Raw genomic sequence first — 26,508 nt, 5'->3', positions numbered from 1 at the left:
AAGAGAAACTGAAATATCACATGGTCATAAGTATTCAGACCCTTTGCTCAGTAGTGAGTAGAGGCAGATTTATTTCTTTTCTTCTCCGACATCGGAGACTTCAGTGGTTTCAGAGCGCATGAGAAGAAGGAGAATGAACAAAGCGCTTCAAGACTTTTTTTGCCGGGCTACTTTTTGTACCGTCTTTTGGGAATGAACACAAGCGGCTGTGTAAACAGAGAAACGTCATACATGTTTTAAAACCTGCGGCTTATAGAGATGTGTGCGTCCTGTATATGTACAAAATAAAATTTGTGAAAAAATATAGGTTGAAAGTGGCTTATATTTAGGTGTGCTTTATAGTCTGGGAATTACGGTTTATTATTATGTTATGCATGAAAAATCAGCAAAATTCTACTCAGCACAACAAAAAACATTGAATAACTTAATTTTGAAACTGTTATCAAAATAAGAGTCCATTTTGCATATTGACATATTGTACACGTACCATTAGGCTGTAATATATTTTGCAAACTGACAGTATTGCTGGGTTGCAATCATGTGACTGAGAGGTACTTCCGAGTTTCGGACCTCCAGAACATCATGGATGCTTTTGCCAGAGCGTACCAACTCCTGGGACTTGACATTAACATAAAGAGGACTCAGATCCTGTACCAACCAGCCCCTGACACACCTTCCCAACCCCCCACAATTTATGTGGACAACTACATCTTGGAAAACGTGGAGCATTTCGCTTATCTTGGCAGTCTTCTTTCAACGAGAGCTGTCATTGATGCAGAGATTCACCACCGCATAGGTTGTGCCAGTACAGCTTTTGCTAAGCTCAGGAAAATAGTTTTTGAGAATCTGGTCATCCAGACCAATGTCAAGCTTACTGTTTATCAAGCTGTAGTTCTGCCCACTCTGCTCTACGGGGCTGAGAGCTGGACCACCTACAGCAGACACCTGAAGGCTCTGGAGCAGTACCATCAGCGATGTCTGCGCAAGATCGTCAGGATCAGCTGGGAAGATAGGCGCACCTACATTAGTGTTCTGAAGGAAGCTAACATGCCCAGCATCACCACAACTGTCATTTGGCACTGTTGCGATGGACAGGCCATGTAATACGCTTGCCAGACAGTCGGCTTCCGAAACAAATGTACTGGCAACTGGTGGAAGGACGACGCACCCAAGGAGGGCAGAAGAAGCGGTATAAAGATAACCTCAAAATCCACCTGAGGAAATGCTGATTCAACCTCAACACCTGGGAGGAGGCTGCCCACCAGAGGGTTTTGTGGAGAAGGATGGTCCATGAAGGCACTGCACAATTAGAAAAGGACCTCCACCGTGCCGCGGAAAACAAGAGGCAACAAAGAAAGGAGAGATCCACTAGCAAAACAGCTCCTCAGACCACTACCACGACCACGACAATAAAGTCTGTGGATCACGGATCGGCCTCTACAACCACCTGAGGACCCACAGATGACCAGACCCACCAACAGGAGGACTATCATACTCGCTTCGAGTGATCGCCGATGACTTCCGAGTTTCAGGAGATGGTCTAAGGCAGGGATTCTTCTCAGGGCCCAACTTTTCCACTGCAGAGGGCCTAGGGCCCACTTAAATATTAAAACTAAATTAGTTATCTTGCTCTTATTTTCAATAAATATGAGTAACCTACTTACAAATTATCAGGTAAACATTGTCAAATGATATGAAAGCATGTGTTAATCACAAAGATTATTATCAACAGTGTTGGTCATCTTACCTTAAAGTAATTTGCTATAGTTACAAATTACTTCTTCCAAAATGTAATTGAGTTAGTAACTCAATTACTACATTGTAAAAGTAACTAGTTACTCAGCAAAGTAATGGAGGCAATATTTTTCATTTCGTTATTTTATACGCAATCACGTTCGTTAATATCTTAAACACCTTTACATCTGAAGGGGTCCCAATATTAAGCATTAATCCATGAAAGACAATATTGGACTTTTTTGTGCATCGCTAAGTACCGTATTTGATTGGCATAACGAGTGCCGTGCTGCTAATATTTAAACGCAAATTTGTATTCCTAATGTTTGTAGTGACTTACAAAGGGGTAGAAAAGTGCTATACAAGAACAACCCATTTACCATTTACCTGGCCGTTAAAGTTAAGGGCTAGTGACAGTGTGTGTGTGTCGGCAGGGCGGCGGTAAAGAGGCCAGTTCAGCCAGTTGTTGTTTTGCCATTGTTATTCAATAGAAAGTTGTAGTCACTGTTTGATTGATATACTAAACAGCGCTTTATATTGTATTCAGAGTGTACAAATGTTTACTAAAATATGGACTTCTGCAGAGGCTGAAACTCATTAGTCATGTTTACATTGTTTCTTACGGACACATTTTCTTTGATATTCAAACTCTTCAATTTACGAACCCCATTCAAGAACTAGTTATGTTCATAAATCGAGATTCAAATGTGTGAATATTTTGTAAATTTTTTCATGAAGTTTTCCCACTTACTGCCACTAAGTCTCCCTGTGTCTCGTCACTTGTTTCTCTGTCAGTTTGGGCTTTGAGATAGTTGCGCATGCGTCGTATATGGGCTCATGCCAAGCCGACTGGGGGCGCAATACGCAGGAAACATGTAGTGATGAACAAACTACCTGTACTCGTACTTGATGATGAGGACAGTAACGCAAGCCCAAATAAGCAACTGCAGGAAATTTGCAAGCTCAGATTCCCTTATAATAAGCAGACTTGGCACACAAGCTTGTGGCATTGTGTTCAAAACGACTTGTGGCTATAATTGCTGCCAAAGGTGCATCAACTAAGTACCGAGCAAAGGCTGTGAATACTTATGTACATGTATTTTTTTATTTGTGGCTACTTGTCCAGGGTGTTCCCCGCTTTCCGCCCGATTGTAGCTGAGATAGGCTCCAGCAGCACCCGCAACCCCGAAGGGAATAAGCGGTAGGAAATGGATGGATGGACGGAAAAATGTTAAAATATGGGCAGCACAGTGGCAGAGGGGTTAGTGCTCCTGCCTCACAATACGAAGTTCCTGAGTTCGATCCTGCACTCGGGATCTTTCTGTGTGGAGTTTGCATGTCCTCCCCGTGACTGCGTGGGTTACTTCGGCTTCCTCCCACCTCCAAAGACATGAACCTGGGGATAGGTTGAGCAACACTAAATTGGTCATATTATGTGAATGTGAGTGTGAGTATTGTCTATTTGTGTTGGCCCTGTGACAAGTTGGCGACTTGTCCAGGGTGTACAAGGCCTTCCGCCCGAATGCAGCTGAGATAGGCTCCAGCACCTCCCTCGACCCCGAAGGGAATAAGCGGTAGAAATGGATGGATGGGTGGATGGATGGGCAACACTTGCTGTACTTTGGTATATCATCAAGGACAGAGAAGAAACCTTACATAAAACCAATCTAGACTGGTAATAGTGTTTCCACAGATGACCAAAACCAGTGACTATATTTCTCATTCTCCTGTGTGATTGACTCTTGCTATGACATATGGTGCAAACTCCTGGAGCTACAGCCCTTGTCAGTGAAAGACACCCTGGGGAGAACAGAGACTAACTCAGGGGCAACGCTGACTCACAGTGGCTTTTATGTCCAAACGCTTTCCAACGGCCAGGGACAACTTCGTGGAAGTAACAAGAGAGGAAGCTATGCCGATCAAAAAGACCGTTAATTAGAACAATTAGACCTCTTGTATCTTTGATCCATCTGAATGCTTAATCGTAAACGCTTCTGTGTTTCTCACTGATCCACAACATAAGATACAATGGCACTTGTGTTTGCTATTAAACAAGATGATGTGGCCCTTTTCTCATATTGGGCCATGCTGACACAGCCATGTTTACCTTTTATCATTAATTTCGAGGAAGACATTTTTCAATTGCTCCATGGAGCATGAGATACAACTGTGACTAATTTGATTGTCTGGACCCACTGTGTGTAGCAGCTGTAATGTCTGTCTACCTTTATTTAGCCTTTTGGGGGTGGACCTCCCGGAACAGGACAGAGGAAACCAAGGCCACCCAAGTCCTGGAAAAGTAATCTATACTTGTGTGTGTGTGTGTGCTATAGCTTCATCTAACTGTCTACACAAAACAGATTCTGATCTCAGAAGAGGGAAGCCTGTGCTCAATTATTACCAAGTAAAGAGGCATGGGCTTTCGAATCCAGATCGCCCCGATCCAACACATTCTGTATTGACCTGTACACTAGTAAACAGTCTGAAAAAGTAAAGGCAGTGAACAAAGCAAAGTAACGTGTAGCGTGGTTCATGTAGCGTTCAAGGCTGAGTGCGGAGAAACGGAGTTCTTTAAAAGTATATTTTAGAAGCATTTAGAATAATCTCAGCCGGTAAAAATTAAATAATGCAGCAGATTTTCCCTTTTTTTTTTTTTAAATACAGCATCACTCAAAATAACATAACCCACAAAATGTGTTCATTTAAATCTTTATTATTTTATTTTTCATGGCTATATAAGTCAACAGTGTGTATGAACAATTTGAAAATTTTTCTTCCCCAACATGTTTTGGTCAACCAAGGAAAAAACTTTTTTTGTCCAACAAATCATACACTGTAGATGAGGGAAATTCAACTAAATTGTTTTGGGGGCCACATTTACAGAAAGCTAAGGACTGGGGAGGGGGGGCAGACTTCTCTCTTCATTATATTGTATTGTATATTCCTTTACCGTAAATATTTGATTTAGGTCTATTTATTTTGTCGAAGTTACAGGAGCACTCATGTCTATGATATCACTGTAGTGCTTGAAAGAATCTACTGCAAAATTGTGAATCTCTCACAACCTTTTTGAACTGAACTTGCAGGCCACCAGATGAATAACCCAAATGATGAAGAAGAGAGGACCGAAATGGGAACCATGAGGAATACCACCAATATAAATAAAGAAGTTGAACAAATAACTACTGACTGCATCTAAAGTAAACAAGTTACAGCAACACTAATTTAAAAAATACTATTAGGGAAAAAAATTGTAACTTCCAAAAAGGAGAGGACTTAAAGGGGTGCCTTGAGGAATGCCTCATTTATGTCTATGTTTGCTAGCAAGATAAAATGCCAATGCAAAGATTTACCAATGTGTTTACAGTGGTCTACTCAACTCTAAACAACAGGAACACTCCAGTGTTTTTTGGAATTTGCTGCAAAAATGTTTGTCTTCACAGTTTTGAACTGATCTCAGGAGCCCCCTAATTTCCCTGCTGTAAAGCAAGCACATTTTTGGAAAAGCTGTTGACTAGACTTCATGCTTAAACAATGTAATATTAATAAATAAATCCTCTTGATACGATATTTTAACATAAACTATGAAGATACAATGATGAGAAAATACTTTAAGACCCTATAAATAAAATATGACCTTGTACAACTTGTTAAAGGGCCAACAATGTTAACTTCTATAACCCAGACACACATTGATCTACTGTTTAGCAATAAACCAGAAAGGACAACAAAATATTTCAACACGATCACAGGTCAATCTGATCATAACCCAACACTTGCATCTAGAAAACTACCGAAAAACGAAACAATCAAACTACAAACAAAAGTGGATATTTTACGTCTTCTAAAAAGGAGCTTCACAATTTAATTATAGTTAAAAATTAATTAAATCAACTTTGGTGAATTGGTGTCTGGAGTAGATGTGAAAACTGACTTTTATATGTTAACAGTTTAAAAAAGAAACAAAACCAAGACGTTTAAAAAAAAACTATTCTCCCACGGATAAATGAAAACATATTAATATTGATGAAAGAGAGAGATCTGGCCTTAAGAGCAGCATTACAATCAAAACAAGGGCAAGATATGAGCAGGTATACAACCCTCAGAAATAAAGAAATAACAAAACAAAGAAATGCTAAAGCATCCCTTTTTATAATTAAAATCTAAGAAGGGAAGGGAAACTGTGATTTTTTTTTGGGATCAACCAAAAAAAAATGACAGGAAAAGACCACAAAATTGTAGAAAGTAAACTGCAACTACTGGTAAATGGTTGTCTATCAGAAGATTCCTTGCAAGTTGCCTCTGCATTTAATAAGCATTTTGTTCAGTCTATTAAACTATTACCATACATACAGTCCTCCTCCTGACTATGTATACAGTATATATATATATATCTTTATGGTGATTTTAAATCACCATAAATGATTCCCGGGCGCGGTACCGCTGCTGCCCGCTGCATCCCTCACCTCCCAGGGGGTGATCAAGGGTGATGGGTCAAATGCAGAGAATCATTTCGCCACATCTAGTATGTGTGTGACAATCATTGGTACTTTAACCTTTTAACTGTAACATATATATATATATATATATATATATATATATATATATATATATATAAATATATATATATATATATATATATATATATATATATATATATATATATTTATTAGGGCTGCAAATCTTTATGTGTCCCACGATTCGATTCAATATCGATTTTTGGGGTCGCGATTCGATAATAAATCGATTTTTTCAATACGACGCGATTCTCTATTCAAAAACGATATTTTTCCGACTCAAAACGATTCTGTATTCATTCAATACATAGGATTTCAGCAGGATCTACCCCAGTCTGCTGACATGCAAGCAGAGTAGTAGATTTTTAAAAAAAGCTTTTATAATTGTAAAGGATAATGTTTTATCAACTGATTGCAATAATGTAAATTTGTTCTAACCATTAAATGAACCAAAAATATGAGTTATTTTATCTCTGTGAAAATATTGGAGACAGTGTGTTGTCAAGCTTATGAGATGCGATCCAAGTGTAAGCCACTGCGACACTATTGTTCTTTTTATTTTATTTTTATAAATGTCTAATTATAATGTCAATGATGGATTTTTAATCACTGCTATGCTGAAATTATAACTAATATTGATACTGTTGTTGATAATATTCATTTTTGTTTCACTACTTTTGGTTTGTTCTGTGTCGTGTTTGTGTCCCCTCAATTGCTCTGTTTATTGCAGTTCTGAGTGTTGCTGGGTCAGGTTTGGTTTTGGAATTAAATTGCATTGTTATGGTATTGCTGTGTATTGTTTTGTTGGATTGGTTAAAAAAAAAAAAAGATAAAAAAAAAAAAGAGAATCGATTCTGAATCGCACAACGTGAGAATCGCGATTCAAATTTGAATCGATTCTTTCCCACACCCCTAATACATATATATATATATATATATATATATATATATATATATATATATATATATATATATATATATATATATATATATATATATATATATATATATATATCCTTGAATTCAACCCATCCGGTGTTTTTTTCCCTAAATGAAGTCTCACAATCAAAGGCGGACAAATTAACAAGTGTATTTAAAAACTCCAGATTTCAGAACGTGAATGAAATGGACTCCACACTGTTAAAAACTCACAGAGAAAAACTATCTAGTCCTATCACCAAAATAATAAATGCATCTTTTAGACAGGTTCTGTGCCCAAGAGACTGGAAGCCAGCCATTTTCACGCCAGTCTTTAAGTCTGGAAAAACAAATGAGGTCACAAACTACATATCTATTAGCATTCTCCCTGTGGTATCAAAGATTGCTGAGAGGTGTGTTGCATACCAGCTCTTGGCCCATCTTAACAACTGCACGCCATGCAGTTTGGCTGCAGAGCCAACCATTCCACCGACACTGCCAAGTGTTTTTATATTGAACATGTAAAATCCAAGATGGACAAGGGCGGTGTGGTTGGTGCTGTTTTCCTGTACTTAGAGGGCATTTGATCCCATTAGTCGTCATCGTTCTCATCTCAAAATTGTCATGATTAAATTTCTCTACTGATGCCATACATTGGATGAAGTCGTATTTAGATGATAGAACACAAGCTGTCAGGGTTATGAATTAATTTTACTGTCATCTTGCTAATGACGCAGGTGTGCCACAGGGTTCAATTCTGGGACTAATTTTTATTTAGTCTCTACATCAGTGACCTGCCATTTGTGTGCTCTGAATGTGAAGTGCAAATGTACGCGGATGATATTGTGATCTATGTAGATAAGAAGGACAAGCAGGAATTTCGAAAACAACTTTATAAAACTATGGAGTCTGTTTCCAAATGGCTTCACAACGCATGTCTTCATTGAAATGTTAAAAAGAAAGATTGTACGTTTTTTGATAAAAGGAAATCTGATTTACCATATCCTGATGTGCTTATTTCAAATCAGGATTTTATTGTTACTGTTTATGAATACTTGGGAATCATTTTAGATTCACAATTTACATTTAAAAAGCATGTCAAGGAAGTAATTTGCAGGGCTAAACTTAATCCTGCTAATTTTTAAACCGATCTGCTCTATCTATAAGCAGGTTCTAAAAGTTCTGGACATTAAATCTTTTAATCATCACCACTGCAATATATTGGACAAATATCAATTACTGAACTGGGAAAATTTGGTAAAATTTCATGATGCTATTCTGTTTTTTAAAATCTTACCTGGCTTGGCTCCACCACGACGCTCTGATTTTGTACATCTGAGCAGGGTACAAACTAGATCCGCCTTCTCCAACAACCTGATAGTTCCCTTCAGGAAAAGTGCCTTCACACAGTCGGTTTTCTCAGTAAAGGCAGTCCAGTTTTGGAACAAGATCCGTTCTCATATGCGCTATGTTGATACATTAAGGAAATTCAAAAATATGTTAAAATCATGGCTACTTGAGAATCAGACTTGTGAACATCAACATCGTCATTAATGTGCTTTATTTTGCTGCTTTGTTCTTCCTGCCTGGTGTCAAGGAAACCATGCCTCTGTGTAATTGTTCATGGTGCTGTTGAAGCTTAATGTGTAAGCTGGATGTTGCCGTAGATGTGTGTGAGACATTGATCAATAGTTTTAGTATTTCAGGTAGGCTTTTGATTGTTGTTTTAATTGTATAGTGCTTGCTCCTGCCGATCATCTCGCCCAGAGACTATAGTTAGAAACTAGCTTTGTACCTAAAACCTGCGCATTTTACAGCAATGTACGCTGTCCCTGTTTAAATAAACTAATACAATTAAAACAAAAATGAAATGACACCGTGGGCACGATTGTTCCAATCTGTAAGTCTCTGCCATATATCAGCCTAACACACAAACTCTCAATTCAGCTGCCATTAAAACTAAAAATGTGAGCCTTTCGTAGAGATAGGTACCAATTTCGGAATGGTTATAGGTATCGACGGAAGTATGTCAATACTACTGGGTACGGATTAATGTAAAAATCAAACGATGACATATTTTGATACCTTTGTTTCATGTGACATCACCTCTCGTTCCAAACTGGCACCCGCACAAGTACTTGGCCGGGAAACAAGCAGTCAAGCACTTCGAGCAGACTCAGCTGGACTGCCTATATATTATGTTACACATACCAAATACTATAAAAAATGGGACCCATTACCTCCCTGCTTGGCACTCAGCATTAAGGGTTGGAATTGGGGGTTGAATCACCAAAAATGATTCTCGGGCGTGGCCACAGCTGCTGCCCACTGCTCCCCTCACCTCCCAGCAGGTGATGGGTCAAATGCAGACAATAATTTTGCCACACCTAGTGTGTGTGTGACTATCAATGGTAATTTAACTTTTTTTTTTACTTTTCTATAGCAGCAAAGCAAGAAGAAGGCGCTCAAAAGAACAGTGAGGCTCTATTTTTCAAAATGTACTAGCTCAATGCCAAGTAACATTGGATTTGTTATAAGTATGCTAAAGATTAGCATTAACAATTCTAACACCTCCAAGTTTGGTAATCCGAACTACAACTATGATGCACATTACAATGAATCAGCTGGTGTGTAATAAATACAATACTAAAAATATTCAGGCCCTGTTTACACTAAGGGGCCTGAATATTATCCAGGGTAAATTACACCTAACCTTATGCGTGTCCACACACAACAATGCAATTGTTTAAGACCCCCGCCTCCCTCAGTCCGCTGGCGCAACGCGACCTTTAATTGATTGATACTTTCATTAATAGATTGCACAGTTCAGTACATATTCCGTACAATTGACCACTAAATGGTAACACCCGAATAAGTTTTTCAACTTGTTGAAGTCGGGGTCCACGTTAACCATTTTATGGTAGTGCGCATGGAGGAAAAAAAAAAAAATGCGCGTGTCATATAGTTACCTCTTACCTGGAAGTGTATTCATTCTATCTGCGACTGTATAGAAAATGGCTGCTCTCGTTGAGAAGAAGAGAGAATTATTTGTGTGGTTTGACAACGAGGTGGGGTTACTCTTAAAAGTGACTCAAGACTATAAAACCTCCATGGCGGCGAGGAATGTTGATTGGGAGTCCTCGCCATCGAAATGTGGGGACATTCTGTCGCGGTTTTTGGAGTCCTACCTATCGCCTGTGGAGGCCAGCTTGAGGAGCAAAGATTTTCCCCACCAACAGGACGACATAACTAAAGGTATGTCTTTGTGACAAGGTTATTCTGTCTTAATTTAACCACACTGCCTGTGTGGGGCGCGGCCTTTCTGGCATCACTTCCTCTCCGAACTCACTTTGTAAACGATCAATGAGTCTATACAAAGCTAAGTGCTGGAAATTCAAGAATTACACGGCTGACTTACCCGTGTAAAAATTAATCGAGGAGGGATCCCTTAAACGATGGTTTAGTGTGGCTAAAACGGGGCTTAGGGTAAATAATTTTTCATTTAAGGGGTTAAACGACTTAGTGCAGACATGGCCTGAATATATTGGCAAAGACTACTTCCTGACTACCCCAACACACTGTAGTCCATGCACTACTGCCATCTAACATCTTGGTATGGCAATGGCATGCAAAGTCTATTATATAATATAGTACAGCATAGTACTTGCAAATGAGATACAGAATTGTAAGAAAACAAGATAACCATTGAATAGCACAGCTCAGTGTGATATGTTTAACAAAAATATACATTTATTTTCTATTAACACATTTGGACATACACCAGAGTACAAAAATCGGTACTGTTGAGTACCGGTATAAATTCCCAGGTACCGGGAATCGGTACCAGATCAATTTAAAAGGTGAAAGGTGTCCATTCTTAGCCCTGCGGTACATTTCCTGAAGCAACTATGCAGATAGAGCTTTCAAACACCATAGCATAAAACAATAAAACAATAGACCGATTTGTAAAGCGGACACAATACGGGTCCCCTTACTTTTAGTGCTCAGACTTGCAGCAGCTTGGGAATCACATTTTTACTCACTCCGTTGCGCCTAAATCATTAAATATACCGCTGACAAGTTTGGCACCTTTCAAACAATTTCAAACATGTCACAACTGCTTAACAAAATCAACGCGGTCACAACAGAAGAGTTAATCATGACCAAAACCACAATGTTTCCAGAGAAGGCTCTGAAGATAACATGTTTTTCCCTACTTGAGTTAAAGGCCTTTACTGGAAGAGGGATTATTGTGTCCAAAAGAGTTAAACACCCTCCAAGTTATGGGCCCATCAAAGAACAGAAGGGCATGTTAGTGAAAATGTGTGTGCGCGTGTGCATGTGTGTGCATGTGTGTGTGTATGTGTGTGTATTACTAACCACAGCAAGGCTTTGCTGCTTTCTGCTGACTGATGCAGGCCCGTGAGGTGAGTCATGGAACAGGATGACAGAGGTGGTGGTATGGGGTGAATAATAAGGGCAGTAACATGTGTCTACTTCACAATGTGGGGGCACTACAGAGGTCACAGAGCCCCAAAGAAAGTGGGTCCTTTGTTCCTCAAATGTCACAACGATTTGCACAAAACAGGAAGATAAAGTAATTTAGTTGAGGACAACAAAAAATGTCGGCTGTCAGGAACACAGAAATGCAAAAAAAAAAAAAAGATCTGGTGAAAGATAAAAAGACACATATTCTTGTGATTTGGTAAAGATGTGATTATGTAGACCAGGGGTCACCAATGTGGTGATGAGTAGCCCGCTGGCCTGTTCTAAAAATAGCTCAAACAGTAGCGCTTACCAGTTAGCTGCCTCTATTTTTTAAATTGTGTTTATTTACTAGCAAGCTGGTCTTGCTTTGCTTGACATTTTTAATTCTAAGAGAGACAAAACTCAAATAGAATTTGAAAATCCAAGAAAATATTTTAAAGAATTGGTCTCCACTTGTTTAAATAAATTCATGTATTTTTTTCACTTTGCTTCTTATAACTTTCAGAAAGACAATTTTAGAGAAAAAATACAACCTTAAAAACTATTTTAGGATTTTTACACACATATACATTTTTACCTTTTAAATTCCTTCTTTTTCTTTCCTGACAATTTAAATCAATGTTCAAGTAAATTTTTTTTTTTTATTGGAAAGAATAATAAATACATTTTCATTTTAGCTTCTGTTTTTTCGACAAAGAATATTTGTGAAATATTTCTTCAAACTTATGATTAAAATTCAAAAACGTTATTCTGGCAAATCTGTAGAATCAAATTTAAATCTTATTTCAGAGTCTTTTGAATTCCTTTTAAAATTTTTGTTCTGGAAAATCTAGAAGGAATAATGATTTATCTTTGTTAGAAATATAGTTTGGTCCAATTTTTTATATATTTTAACAAAGTGCAGATTTGATTATAACCTATTTAAAACATGTCATCAAAAATATATATTTATTGTGAGATATCATTAAGATGATCAGTGTTTCCACAAAGATAAATATGATTAATTATTAATAATAACATAGAGTTAAAGGTAAATTGAGCAAATTGGCTATTTTTGGCAATTTATTTAAGTATGTATCAAACTGGTAGCCCTTCGCATTAATCAGTATCCAAGAAGTAGCTCTTGGTTTCAAAAAGGTTGGTGATCCCTGATGTGGACTCTACAACTATATTGCATATTATTGTGCATAAGGTGATTATGTATTTTATGCATTTTGTAGTCCATTATAAATCCGATTAATTTGAGTAGTGGGCCACATTATAAATCAGGTTAATTTGAGTAGTGATTGATTGATTGATAGTGGGGTATATTATTGCGCATAAGGTGATTATGTATTTTATGCATTTTGTAGTCCATTATAAATTAGGTTATTTTGAGTAGTGGGGCTGGGCAATAGGTTTTATGTAGATTATATTGTTACATTTTAGTGTTAAACCAATGAAATTAATTATTTAAGTACAGAATCGCCTCCACTTGCTCGCATTAAAAATCATATTTTTGCATTAATACCTGATTCTTCCCCATATTTTCTATACATAAATGTGTGATCCATATGTTTACAGTGTTTTGGTTCCGTTTGTTATGCTTCACTACATGATGAATGGCTTTGTGCTAGTTTTAAGAATCGTAAAAGGTCATCTACAAGGGAATGACTCAATCATACAAACAATAAAAAAGCAGCTGAATGGCTTTCATGACGCATTCGAGGTGGCACAAACCAAAACATCAGAGGCAGGAAACAAAGTAGTACACATTTAAGTGAAACTCTGGTGATGAAAACAAGCCACAGAGGTTTGTGTGAAATGAGTCTAACATTACTGGATTCAATAAAGGAAAATAGGCATCACATTCAAAAGGTCTTAGAATGTTCCACAGCAACAAAGGTCAGATAAAATTATAACTGTTGTTTTCTTTTTAAAGGACTGCTGGAAATAAACTATTTGTGTTTTTAGAAATGCTATAACATTGTTTATAATTGCACAGAGAAAACTTAGTTTGTATTTATATTAATAATTATGTTATATACTAATAGTGAGAATCATATCATACATAGTTTGTGTTATATTATCAACAAGAAAACTCTAATGTACAATCAAATTAACATACAGGGACATATGGCAATAATAAATAAAGTAAAACGTTTTTTTCCATAAAAGGAATATTTTAATGATATATATTTTTTGTGAAAAAAAACAAAAGTCATTAAAAAAATACTAAAGGACACCAAGACGCATTTTAAGTTTGATATTTAATACCTATCTGCTTTTCTCCCGCTTCTTGGTTTTTTAATTTTTCATTAAGTTGCTCACAGGTGATGCCTTTTATTTCCAAATATTGAGCTGCACTTTTCACCACAATTGATGTTTTCTCAGTCTTATGCTTAGCTTGAAATGTACAGTTGATCACTTCAGCCATGAAACATACAAAGTTTCTTTTTTAACAATTAACGAGTCAACACGTCTAATCTTTCCACAAATGTATTTCTCTGCACTTTGTAACTGCCTCTGCATATGATATTTACACACTTCTCCCGACACCATTGTTCCACACTTGCCATATTATTGGCGTCGCCAACACCTTCTACATGTGTGTTCCCCTTAACAACAAGCCGCTATATGTCCATACTTCTGGCATTTAAAACACACAGAGGTGGTGGTACAAACAACCTCACAAATTTAGTAAGAATTTCCTCTTGAAATTCCACTAATATTGACAGGCTATACTCTTTTTCTCCTCCTCTCTATGCTTTTAATCACCCCATGTTGGATACTTTCCTTTCTTTATTTATCTCTTTCATTTTGTCCAAATCCTAACTCACTGGAATAAAAATTGGTCTCCTAAATTCTACCTTTCTCTCCTCTGCAACTTATTTTTATTTTTTCAACTTGTAATATACATGTTTTGTGGGTATATAAAAATGTACTTTCTCAACTTCAAACAGTTTGATTTGAGGGGGAAATACATTTATTTTACCTGCCCCTACATAGAGTTGGCTCGAATCAAAGTTTCTTTTTTTTTTTTTTTTAAATTGAATTAATGAATGTAATTATTTGAATTGATTAATTTAACTGATTAATCGTTACAGCCCTAATTTCAAGTCAACACATTGAGCTTCAATTTAATGTAGGAATGACTCTTGAAATATTTTTTGATGATGAGCAATTCCCACTAGAGTAAAAAAAAAAAAACACCTCTTTCTCCGCTATTAATTAAAAACAGTTCAAACAAGTATGACCCTCTTTACCATGGCCAAGCATGGACATAAAAAAAATGCACATACAGGTATCTCCTTCCCTACTATATATAAAAAAAAAAAGTCTGCCCATATAAAAAACACATTCACCTGCTTTAATGTACATTTTGGCCAATCAGAGGCCTATGAAAATAACAATAGCTGACTTGGGCACATTATACAGCCTTTGTTCATCAACACAATAATATTTTTCCCAAGCTTTAAACCAGGGGTCACCAACGCGGTGCCCGTGGGCACCAGGTAGCCCGTAAGGACCAGATGAGTAGCCCGCTGGCCTGTTCCATAAATAGCTCAAATAGCAGCACTTACCAGTGAGCTGCCTCTATTTTTTTAATTTTATTTATTTACTAGCAAGCTGGTCTCGCATAGCTTGACATTTTTAATTCTGAGAGACAAAACTCAAATGCCATCCATCCATCCATCATCTTCCGCTTATCCGAGGTCGGGTCGCGGGGGCAGCAGCCTAAGCAGGGAAGCCCAGACTTCCCTATCTCCAGCCACTTCGTCTAGCTCTTCCCGGGGGATCCCGAGGCGTTCCCAGGCCAGCCGGGAGACATAGTCTTCCCAACGTGTCCTGGGTCTTCCCCGTGGCCTCCTACCGGTTGGACGTGCCCTAAACACCTCCCTAGGGAGGCGTTCGGGTGGCATCCTGAACAGATGCCCGAACCACCTCATCTGGCTCCTCTCGATGTGGAGGAGCAGCGGCTTTACGTTGAGCTCCTCCCGGATGGCAGAGCTTCTCACCCTATCTCTAAGGGAGAGCCCCGCCACCCGGCGGAGGAAACTCATTTCGGCCGCTTGTACCCGTGATCTTATCCTTTCGGTCATGACCCAAAGCTCATGACCATAGGTGAGGATGGGAACGTAGATCGACCGGTAAATTGAGAGCTTTGCCTTCCGGCTCAGCTCCTTCTTCACCACAACGGATCGATACAACGTCCGCATTACTGAAGACGCCGCACCGATCCGCCTGTCGATCTCACGATCCACTCTTCCCCCACTCGTGAACAAGACTCCTAGGTACTTGAACTCCTCCACTTGGGGCAGGGTCTCCTCCCCAACCCGGAGATGGCACTCCACCCTTTTCCGGGCGAGAACCATGGACTCGGACTTGGAGGTGCTGATTCTCATTCCGGTCGCTTCACACTCGGCTGCGAACCGATCCAGTGAGAGCTGAAGATCCCGGCCAGATGAAGCCATCAGGACTACATCATCTGCAAAAAGCAGAGACCTAATCCCGTGGCCACCAAACCGGAACCCCTCAACGCCTTGGCTGTGCCTAGAAATTCTGTCCATAAAAGTTATGAACAGAATGGGTGACAAAGGACAGCCTTGGCGGAGTCCAACCCTCACTGGAAACGTGTCCGACTTACTGCCAGCAATGCGGACCAAGTTCTGTCACTGATCATACAGGGAGCGGACTGCCACAATAAGACATTCCGATACCCCATACTCTCTGAGCACTCCCCACAGGACTTCCCGAGGGACACGGTCGAATGCCTTCTCCAACTCAAATGGAATTTGAAAATCCAAGAAAATATTTTAAAGACTTGGTCTTCACTTGTTTAAATAAAATCATTTATTTTTTTACTTTGCTTCTTATAACTTTCAGAAAGACAATTTTAGAGAAAAAATACAACCTTAAAAATGATTTTAGGATTTTTAAACACATATACCTTTTAAATTCCTTCCTCTTCTTTCCTGACAATTTAAATCACTGTTCAAGTAAATGTATTTTTTTATTGTAAAGATTGATTACATTTTTTTTATTTAATTATTCATTTTATCTTCTGTTTTTTCAACGAAGAATATTTGTGTAATATTTCTTCAAACTTATTATGATTAAAATTCAAAAAAATATTCTGGCAAATCTAGAAAATTTGTAGAATAAAATTTAAATCTTATTTCAAAGTCTTTTGAATTCCTTTTAAAATTTTTGTTCTGGAAAATCTAGAAGAAATAATGATTTGTCTTTGTTAGACATATAGCTTGGTCCAATTTGTTATATTATAACAAAGTGCAGATTGGATTTTAACCTATTTAAAACATGTCATCAAAATTCTAAAGTTAATCTTAATCAGGAAAAAATACTAATAATGTTCCATGAATTATTTTTTTAATTTTTTCAAAAAGAGTCGAATTAGTTAGTTTTTCTTTTCTTTTTTTGGTTAAATTTTAAAGAGTCGAAATTGAAGATAAACTATGTGTCAAAATTAAATTTTCCTTTTTTTTCCGTTTTGTCCTCTTTTAAACCGTTCAATTAAGTGTTTTTTTCATCATTTATTCTCTACAAAAAAACTTCTGTAAAAGGAAAAAAAAATGTATGACGGAATGACAGACAGAAATAGCCATTTTTTTAATATATATATATATATATATTTATTTATTAAAGGTAAATTGAGCAAATTGGCTATTTGTGGCAATTTTTTTAAGTGTGTATCAAATTAGTAGCCCTTTGCATTAATCAGTACCCAAGAAGTAGCTTTTGGCTTTAAACCTACAGGCTTATAGAACGGTGCAGCTGATTTTATAGATACAATAGGTACAATGATATGCACATGATTGGCAATGTGTAAGGCGGTAGCACCAATGCATATTGCTGCACAAAATGAACACGTTATGTTGTTAAAAAAGGTTTAAAGACAAGCACCTTCATAAAAAACAAGTTAACTCGTGATTAATCAGACACAAATATTGCATTAATCATGTACCCATATATAGGCAGATAAATCACACTATTTATTTTGACAGTGCATGCTCCTTTACCATAACCTCGATGGCTACCTGAAAAGCGCAGCAGGTTGCTTTACGGTGAGACCCGACTGGTGTGCTCAGTGGCAAATTTGACTTAAAAAAAAAAAAAAATCAAGATCGAAAACCTGCTTTTGTGTGTGGAAACAACATGCACAGAAGAATATGCATTTTTAGTAACCATATTTATGCCAATAGTAAACAATCTTAAATATGAACGCTAAACCTTCAGTGCTTCTTACCTCATGTAGAGTATGTGCGTCGATTTTGTCATTATAATTCCTGCACTATTTACTGAGAAATTGAAGGGGACATTTCCAAAAGAAGTGACTGTACAGTATTTTCTCTCATTGCAACCCTATTTTTTAGACTTTCGTAATTTTTGCAGAGTCCCAGTAGTAATAATGAAAACATTTCTGGTTAAGTAAAAGGGCGATAACAGTGTTTTGGTAGGGTGAGAAAATGACGCATAATCAAAGATGATAAAAATAATAAGAAGTCACACAATATGTTGCTAATGGTGTGTCATTCTTACTGTGGTGTCCACTGCTGTGACTGCCGGAGTTGGAACATGTTTAGAAGAGGGATCCTGCACGTCAAGCACCACACATCCTTGGGCTCCCAAGGTGATAATGACTGCGCCACATCCTCGCCTCAGCAGCTCCCGGCCGGCCTGATGCGCCTCCTCCACCTTATTTACTGACAAACCTGTCAGCAACTCAGCCTAGATGGTGGCAGAGGAACATAATTTTATTCTACATATCGAACTAAATCTGGATAATACTGTTACTGTATAATATAGTATAGTTACTGTTAAAACTATTAAGGAATTGTAATAAAAATACAATAAACCAAAAAGATTACAATTTGGTACAATTTCAATGTGATTTGTATGCTTTTTTTTGCAAGTTTCAGTTAACTGTTTAGTGTGAGTAATTCCAGCATAAGGTATTACACAATGTGTGCAGTCAGATAGATTTCTTGTCTGTTTTTAAGCTGCTGGATTTGTCAGCACTCCGTGCCGCAGAAGATGTTTTAGCCGTAACGCTGTCTTACTATGAACCGACTAAATGGTGAAAAAGCAGATGTTTAAACATTTGCAAATAAACTCAGAAGCAGAATGTGTCTTACATCATAAGTTTGCCCTCTAAAATTAACAAACAATATTATTTTTTAGGGGGGGCTTTGCTTTCTACAGATGTGCAGCAAATGTACTTGCATTTGAGAGAAGCTAACTAGTGCTTACTGTAATTTACTTTTTGAGAATATTTACACACATTAATTTGTTTTCTATAAATTGTGTATTTATATATATATTTTTTCTATAAATTGCGTAGCTATACAAACAGTTGATTTTTACAAATTATACAGCAACTATCAATAAAAAACACCAAAGCTCATTTCAAAATAACACAAAACTTTTCTAACAGGGATTATTACAAAAAAATGTGACGATAGTGTGATTGTCAAAATTATAAAAGAAAATTGTAAATTTAAACATTGTGATTTTGTTATGCTTCCAATTTTAGACGGATGATATGATTTTGGGAAGATTTAAAAAAAATTCTTACACATTATTTGTAATACATTGAATAATATTTTTGGGAAAAAATTGCTGGTGAGTCTACATTCATGAAAAGTATTTGCATAATATTTATTAAGGTAAAATAAGGTGAGACCTTTCATGCAGACAATCTTGCTGAATGCATTTAGACGCATTATGTCACGTATCACATAGACGGCGTGGGTATATGTATCCTAGACTGCGTAGGCAAATCATGGTGACTCGTAGAAAACGATGACTCAAACATATCCTGTAGTAGTATGACCACTCATATGTCTGACACTCATTATGAAGGTATTGGTTGTAAAACAAAGGGGATGTAAAAAATCAATTTAATTATATTATCAATATGTTAATACTAGCATATAGTGCAATTATTCATTATTTAACCAGGCAACAAATATACATTATATACAAACCCCGTTTCCATGTGAGTTGGGAAATGTGTTAGATGTAAATATAAATGGAATACAATGAAATGCAAATCATTTTCAACCCGTATTCAATTGAATATGCTACAAAGCAACATTTTTGATGTTCAAACTGATAAACATTTTTTTTTTGTGTGCAAATAATCGTTAACTTTAGAATTTGATGCCAGCAAAACGTGACAAAGAAGTTGGGAAAAGTGGCAATAAATACTGATAAAGTTGAGGAATGCTCATCAAACACTTATTTGGAACATACCACAGGTGTGTAGGCTAATTGGGAACAGGTGGGTGCTATGATTAGGTATAAAAACAGCTTCCCAAAAAATGCTCAGTCTTTCACAGGAAAGGATGGGGCGAGGTACACCCCTTTGTTCACAACTGCATGAGAAAATAGTCAAACAATTTAATAAGAATAACGTTTCTCAAAGTGCAATTGCAATAAATTTAGGGATTTCAACATCTACAGTCCATAATATCATCAAAAGGTTCAGAGAATCTGGAGAAATCATTCCACGTAAGTGGCATGGCCGGAAACCAACATTGAATGACCATGACCTTCGATCCCTCAGACGGCACAGTATCAAAAACCGACATCAATCTCTAAAGGGTATCACCACATGGGCTCAGAAACACTTCAGAAAACCACTGTCACTAAATACAGTTTGTTGCTACATCTGTAAATGCAAGTTAAAGGTATACTATGGAAAGCGAAAGCCATTTATCAACAACATCCAGAAACACCACCGGCTTCTCTGGGCCCGAGATCATCTAAGATGGACTGATGCAAAGTGGAAAAGTGTTCTGTGGTCTGACGAGTCCACACTTCAAATTATTTTTGGAAATATTCGACATCGTGTCATCCGGGCCAAAGGGGAAGCGAACCATCCAGGCTGTTTTCGACGCACAGTTCAAAAGCCAGTATCTGTGATGGTATGGGGGTGCATTAGTGCCCAAGGCATGGGTAACTTACACATCTGTGAAGGCACCATCAATACTGAAAGGTACATACAGGTTTTGGAACAACATATGCTGCCATCTAAGCGCCATCTTTTTCATGGACGCCCCTACTTATTTCAGCAAGACAATGCCAAGCCACATTCAACACATGTTACAACAGCGTGGCTTCGTAAAAAAGAGTGCGGGTACATTCCTGGCCCGCCTGCAGTCCAGACCTGTCTCCCATCGAAAATGTGTGGCGCATTATGAAGCGTGAAATTCGACAGCAGGGACCCCGGACTGTTGGAACGACTGAAGCTCTACATAAAACAAAAATGGGAAAGAATTCCACTTTCAAAGCTTCAACAATTAGTTTCCTCAGTTCCCGAACGTTTATTGAGTGTTGTTGAAATAAAAAGTGATGTAACACAGTGGTGAACATGCCCTTTCCCAACTACTTGGGCACATGTTGCAGCTATGAAATTCTAAGTTAATTATTATTTGCAAAAAAAAAATTAATTTATGAGTTTGGACATCAAATATCTTGAACTTTGTAGTGCATTCAATTGAATATGGGTTGAAAATGATTTGCAAATCTTTGTTTTCTGTTTATATTTACATCCAACACAATTTCCCAACTCATTTGGAAACGGGGTTTGTACTAGACTTAATGACACTTGACTGTCTGTACAGTGATAGTATTTTTAGTCGATTAAACCTATGTGGTATTTTCTATATTATATTAAAAACTTTTATGTTCTCAAATCTAATGTACAGTAAATGCGCTGTACACCAACTAACATACAGTACACTCTGTCAGGACACCTAAAAAATTCCTCAGTGTTCCTGTCAATATAGCATAACATAAAGTTATTAAATGTAAAATGTTACAACTTAAAAAACATTTGAGCAGACAACTTAAATAAATACATATAATATTAAAAAAAGGACAGGCACAATTTGTATAGCAGATATATTCAACAAAGGAAATGAAAAGCTGGAGTTGGCAAAAACTTAAAGGGGATAAACACACACTAAGGAAAATCACTCAAAACAAATTTACAAGTGTACCTCAACTTGAAGGGGTACTGCATTTTTGGGGGGAATTTTGCCTATCGTTCACAATCATTATGAAAGACATGACTAAAGATGCATTTTTAAATGCATTTTAACTCTTAAATAAACGTGAATAAAAGTTCACTTACAATGAAGCAATCCAATCAACTTTATTTGTAGAGCACATTTAAAGTTAAAGTACCAATGATTATCACACACACACACTAAGTGTGGTGAAATTTGTCTTCTGCATTTGACCCATACCCTTGTTCACCCCCTGGGAAGTGAGGGGAGCAGTGGGCAGCAGCGGTGCCGCGCCTGGGAATCATTTATGGTGATTTAACCCCAATTCGAACTCTTGATGCTGAGTGCCAAGCAGGGAGGTGATGGGTCCCATTTTTTTTATAGTCTTTGGTATGACTCGGCCGAGATTTCAACTCCCAACCTACCGATCTTAGGGCGGACACTCTAACCCAGGGGTCGGGAACCTTTTTGGCTGAGAGAGCCAAAAAGCCAAATATTTTAAAATGTATTTCCGTAAGAGCCATATAATATTCTTTTTAACACTGAACACAACTAAACGCATGCATTTTTAAGTAAGACCAACATTTCTAGAGTATAATAGGTCTATTATTCTTTGTAATAACATTGTTATTCCGAAGCTAACTGTGGAGGGGGCGTGGCCTGTGGGCCTGCAATGAACTGGGGTGTGCCAGGACCGGGCTCTAAATCAGCGACAGGTGCGTAGACGGCCCACCTGGGCCTTGTTATCTAATCACCTGTCACTCTGTTATAAGTAGGAGCCAGGAGGAGAGACAGGGTCGGGGCTGGAGCCAGAGCGCGAGCGAAAACGAAAAAGAAAAATACAATTGCTGGAAAGCAACTGAGGGACTTATTGAAAAATAAAACAATATTGTAACCCTGAAACAGGCTCTCATGTCGGTGCTTGGTGGTCTGAAGAACCCCCAGGAGGGCAAGCCCCACACTAACCAATAATAAATAAATAACTTCTTACAATTAACACAACTTCTTGAACAGGTGCGGTGGAAACGGATGGATGGAATTAAACATGCATGAGAATGTTGTCCAGGATGTACCCTGCCTTCCGCCCGATTGTAGCTGAGATAGGCGCCAGCGCCCCCCGCGAATCCGAAAGGGAATAAGCGGTAGGAAATGGATGGATGGATGGAGAATGTTTTATATTTTGAATATTATTTTTAAAACTGTGATTACAAGTGGAATTATTCATTATTTATCGTGATAAGCAATGCCAGCTCAGATTTATCCGAGAGCCAGATGCAGTCATCAAAAGAGCCACATCTGGCTCCCGAGCCATAGGTTCCCTACCCCTACTCTAACCACTAGGCCACTGAGTAGGTGTATAAATGTAATTTAAACAACAAAAATGTTTTCAAACTGCTGCACAACAATATTAAAAACAATATTCAATTATTATCCTTAGCTTCACTAATGGCTGAATAAAAACAACAAAAAAATGAATAAAAAACTAATATAAAAGCCAATGAGAGGTCATCTATTCCTCTCATAAAACCCAATAAATAACCTTTCAAAAACTGCCATACACCATATTTACATTTTGTGACTTGAATATTAACCGAGTATTAATGATTTGTTTATTATAAAAGTGAAAACGCAGACAAACTATTTATGGCGGAAATGAAAGATGTTGATTTGAGAGACAAGTGTTTTGTGTTAAAGAGGAACTGCACTTTTTGGGGGAATCGTTCACAATCATTATGAAAGGCATGACGACGGATGTATTTTTTTTCTGCATTCTAAATATTAAATACGTTCAATCAAAAGTCTGCTTACAATGGAGCCTATGGGAACTGCGATATTCTGCCGAAAAATCCATTCATTTTCTACCGCTTGTCCCTTTCGGGGTCGCGGGGGGTGCTGGAGCCTATCTCAGCTGCACATGTGCGGAAGGCGGAGTAAACCCTGGACCAGTCGCCGCCTCTTCACAGGGCCAACACAGATGCATGATTTATGATATACAATAAGCTTACAGGGAGCAAGAAAGCGAGAAAGCAGCAGACCACTCAATGATGTAAACATCGGCACACACGGTAGTGATCACAGTGCCGCTATTAATAGTGCTTGTAATATAAATATCGCTAATATTTGGTTAATATTCAAGTCACAAAATCTAAATGAAGTATTGTTGGCGGTTTTTGGAAAGTTATTTACTGAGTTTTATGGGCGGGATACAGAAGCTCTCATTGGTTCATCTGTAAGCAGACTTGTATTTACATTTATATACAAGTTATAATGCATTAAAAAAATTACATCCATCATCATGTCTTTCATAATGATTGTGAACGATAGGCAAAATTCCAAAAAAGTGAAGTTCCCCTCTAAAAGGTTGATTCTACAACAATGTCTTAAATAATGATCGTCGGTCACGGTAAGTTGAGGTGTTACTGTATCTGCATCTTTGAACACATTTTTACCAAATTTGCGTCCATCTCTTCATATGATATATTTTTTTAAAAGGCATGTTACATAATAAATTGTTCTGTTTGGCTTGTTATATATGAAACATGCGTAAAGTCTCTAGTCAATGAGCTTTATCATATTACGGGTTTTAGTGGCAAATTAAAAACAATATTTATATTCTGATAGGTTGTTGTGGGATCTCATTTTTCTGTATCAGTCGGGGTCATGATAGACACTTTTGGCATGTGGGGCCCCAAGATGGGCGTGGAAGATAATGTCAACCCTCTCAATAAGGCTCCTCAACATTGCATGCGGGCTGCTGATCAAAGAGCGCCTGCACTTTGTCTTGCTTAATCCCGGTCATGCACCACCTTCCCACGTCACCCGTCAGCCTTGTACAGTGAGACCACACATGCTTACGCAAACTTGCACACGCACCTGGACTGTGTGTGTATCTCAGATATCCTACCAGAACTCATGAGAGTTCAAACACGACTGACGCTGAAGTCAAATGGCAGCCTGAGAATGTGATCTATCTAAGAAAGCAATGACCCTGGACAGTTAAAACACAAACCACAGTGAAATAATGCTTTAAGAGCCTGCAGTCATGCAGGTACTGTCAGGTGCAAAAAAAGGATGTTTTGTTAGTCATCATCTGAGTCCCTCTTGTTACCAAAATAAGATCAAGTGTGTATAAAAGTAAAAACACAAACACTTACACACACATACACTTTTGTTAAAGTCGAGACATAATTATGTGATATTGCAAAAGGAATATATAGTAGATTTTAAATATATTCCTGTCACAGGGCTTCTACAGGTATAATTTAATTTATAATTGAATGCTTTGTAATGCCATTTTCAATGCCACTTAATACACTTTTAATGCCCATGTCTGACCACATATGGTTATTATATATAGTCAAAAGCTTACAATTGTCAGTTGTAGAAAACTTTTTAAACCCTTAAGAACCAATGATAATGTTGTATAGTTCACAAATTCACATTAACTTTTACTATCTAGTGAATTAGAAATTGGCTCGCAAGACTTTTTCATTTCACAATGTATTTTTAATTATTTATTTTTCTATAGTAGCACCCAGTGTTATGAATTCATGCAGGGCCGTAGACAACAGTCAATTAAAAGGTTCCGCCTGTCAATCATCACACTGTACCTTCAACCAAAATTATTAAAGGGGAACTGCAATTAAGCCCACATCCAATTCTGAATTAATTGATCAATATAATATAAACAAAAATATATTTTTTAAATGTTATCGCTTTTAAAACATGCTGTAAAAATGCTTATTCTCTGAAAATATGCCTTATAAGCGCCACAAATTACAGGTTACGTTTTAAATTAGGATACACTTTTTTTTTTCATTAAATTAACATTATACTAGGAATGCAAATTATGCACGTGTTTGAAAATGGATGACTAGTTTAAACATTTTGCAAAAAAAACATGTCATGGGACGATACTTGGAAAAGTGCCAAAAAGCCCCTTATATGCAATAAAAATAAACTGAGTCAATTAAACTTCTTGAATAGGTTGTATTTTACAACCTCTCAGATGTTTAAAAAGGGTACAGTAGATGACAAGATATGTATAACGTATGAGGCAGCTAAAGGAACTAAGTCAATATATAAAGGAGATGTGATCAATTTTGAGAATTTCCTTGTTTGCTAAAGTTCGCAAAGTTAGCTTATGTGTTGAACTGGAGACAACTGAGAAAAAAAGTTGCATATAAAACAAGCTCAGCTTCGTCATTAACATGATATAGTGGGAAAGTTAGGGACTACATGCCTACCGTGACCAAAGACTGGCAGAGTTTGGGCCCCGAAACCGTTTGATTTTGTCACCCATCAGAGTGTCTGCTATAAAAGCAGCACTTTTCACTCTTTCGGACCTTACAAAACCTCTTGTATCCAGTTTTAAAGCCAGAGACGGAAAAAAAAAATCCAGAGACGTAGCAATTTTTCGACGACCGCAACGTTCTTAATTCATTTTCATTTGTAGTTCGATGAATTGACGTATTGACTTATCGGTGGAGTCCTACAATTGTATTACATTTTTTAATTCCTCTGGACGTCCCATTTAATGTTTTTTTAATGCCATTTAAGCCTTTAATTTAAAAAAATATATATTTATTGTATTTTAATGTTTTTAATGCCCCACAGAAACCCTTTGTAATATATTGCTACAATTTTACAAATTTAGGGTTAAAATTTTCACATCATTTCGCAAACGAGATTTAGCCTTTCTCAAACATTTGCCATCGTTTGAAGGATATTTGACATCTGCTTCTCTGTCAAACACACCATCAGCAGCTTTTCCATGAATAGATGTCCGCCATTTAAAGATATTATTTTACCATTCTTGGCTGGCGATTTTGACA

General features: G+C 37.4%; 1 protein-coding gene across 5 annotated transcripts in view; it reads right to left on the bottom strand.

Moving 5' to 3' along the window:
- Positions 1 to 868: 868 nt before the first annotated feature.
- The window catches only part of LOC133550215 (ribokinase-like), a 70,121-nt gene continuing 44,481 nt past the window's right edge, over positions 869 to 26,508 (bottom strand). For 3 of the 5 annotated variants that reach the window (XM_061896366.1, XM_061896365.1, XM_061896367.1), the window contains 2 exons: positions 18,198 to 18,386; positions 873 to 1,001 (listed from right to left, as the gene is read on the bottom strand). In XM_061896366.1, coding sequence (XP_061752350.1) covers positions 969 to 1,001; positions 18,198 to 18,386 — 222 coding nt within the window. In that variant the 3' untranslated portion in view covers positions 873 to 968. Of the gene's footprint in view, positions 1,002 to 18,197; positions 18,387 to 26,508 lie in introns of all 5 variants that reach the window. The other 2 variants (XM_061896364.1, XM_061896368.1) reach the window with 2 other exon arrangements.

The sequence above is a fragment of the Nerophis ophidion genome, linkage group LG03, assembly GCF_033978795.1.
Source record: "Nerophis ophidion isolate RoL-2023_Sa linkage group LG03, RoL_Noph_v1.0, whole genome shotgun sequence".
Taxonomy (NCBI): domain Eukaryota; kingdom Metazoa; phylum Chordata; class Actinopteri; order Syngnathiformes; family Syngnathidae; genus Nerophis; species Nerophis ophidion.
This window is presented reverse-complemented; position numbering and strand designations above follow the sequence as displayed.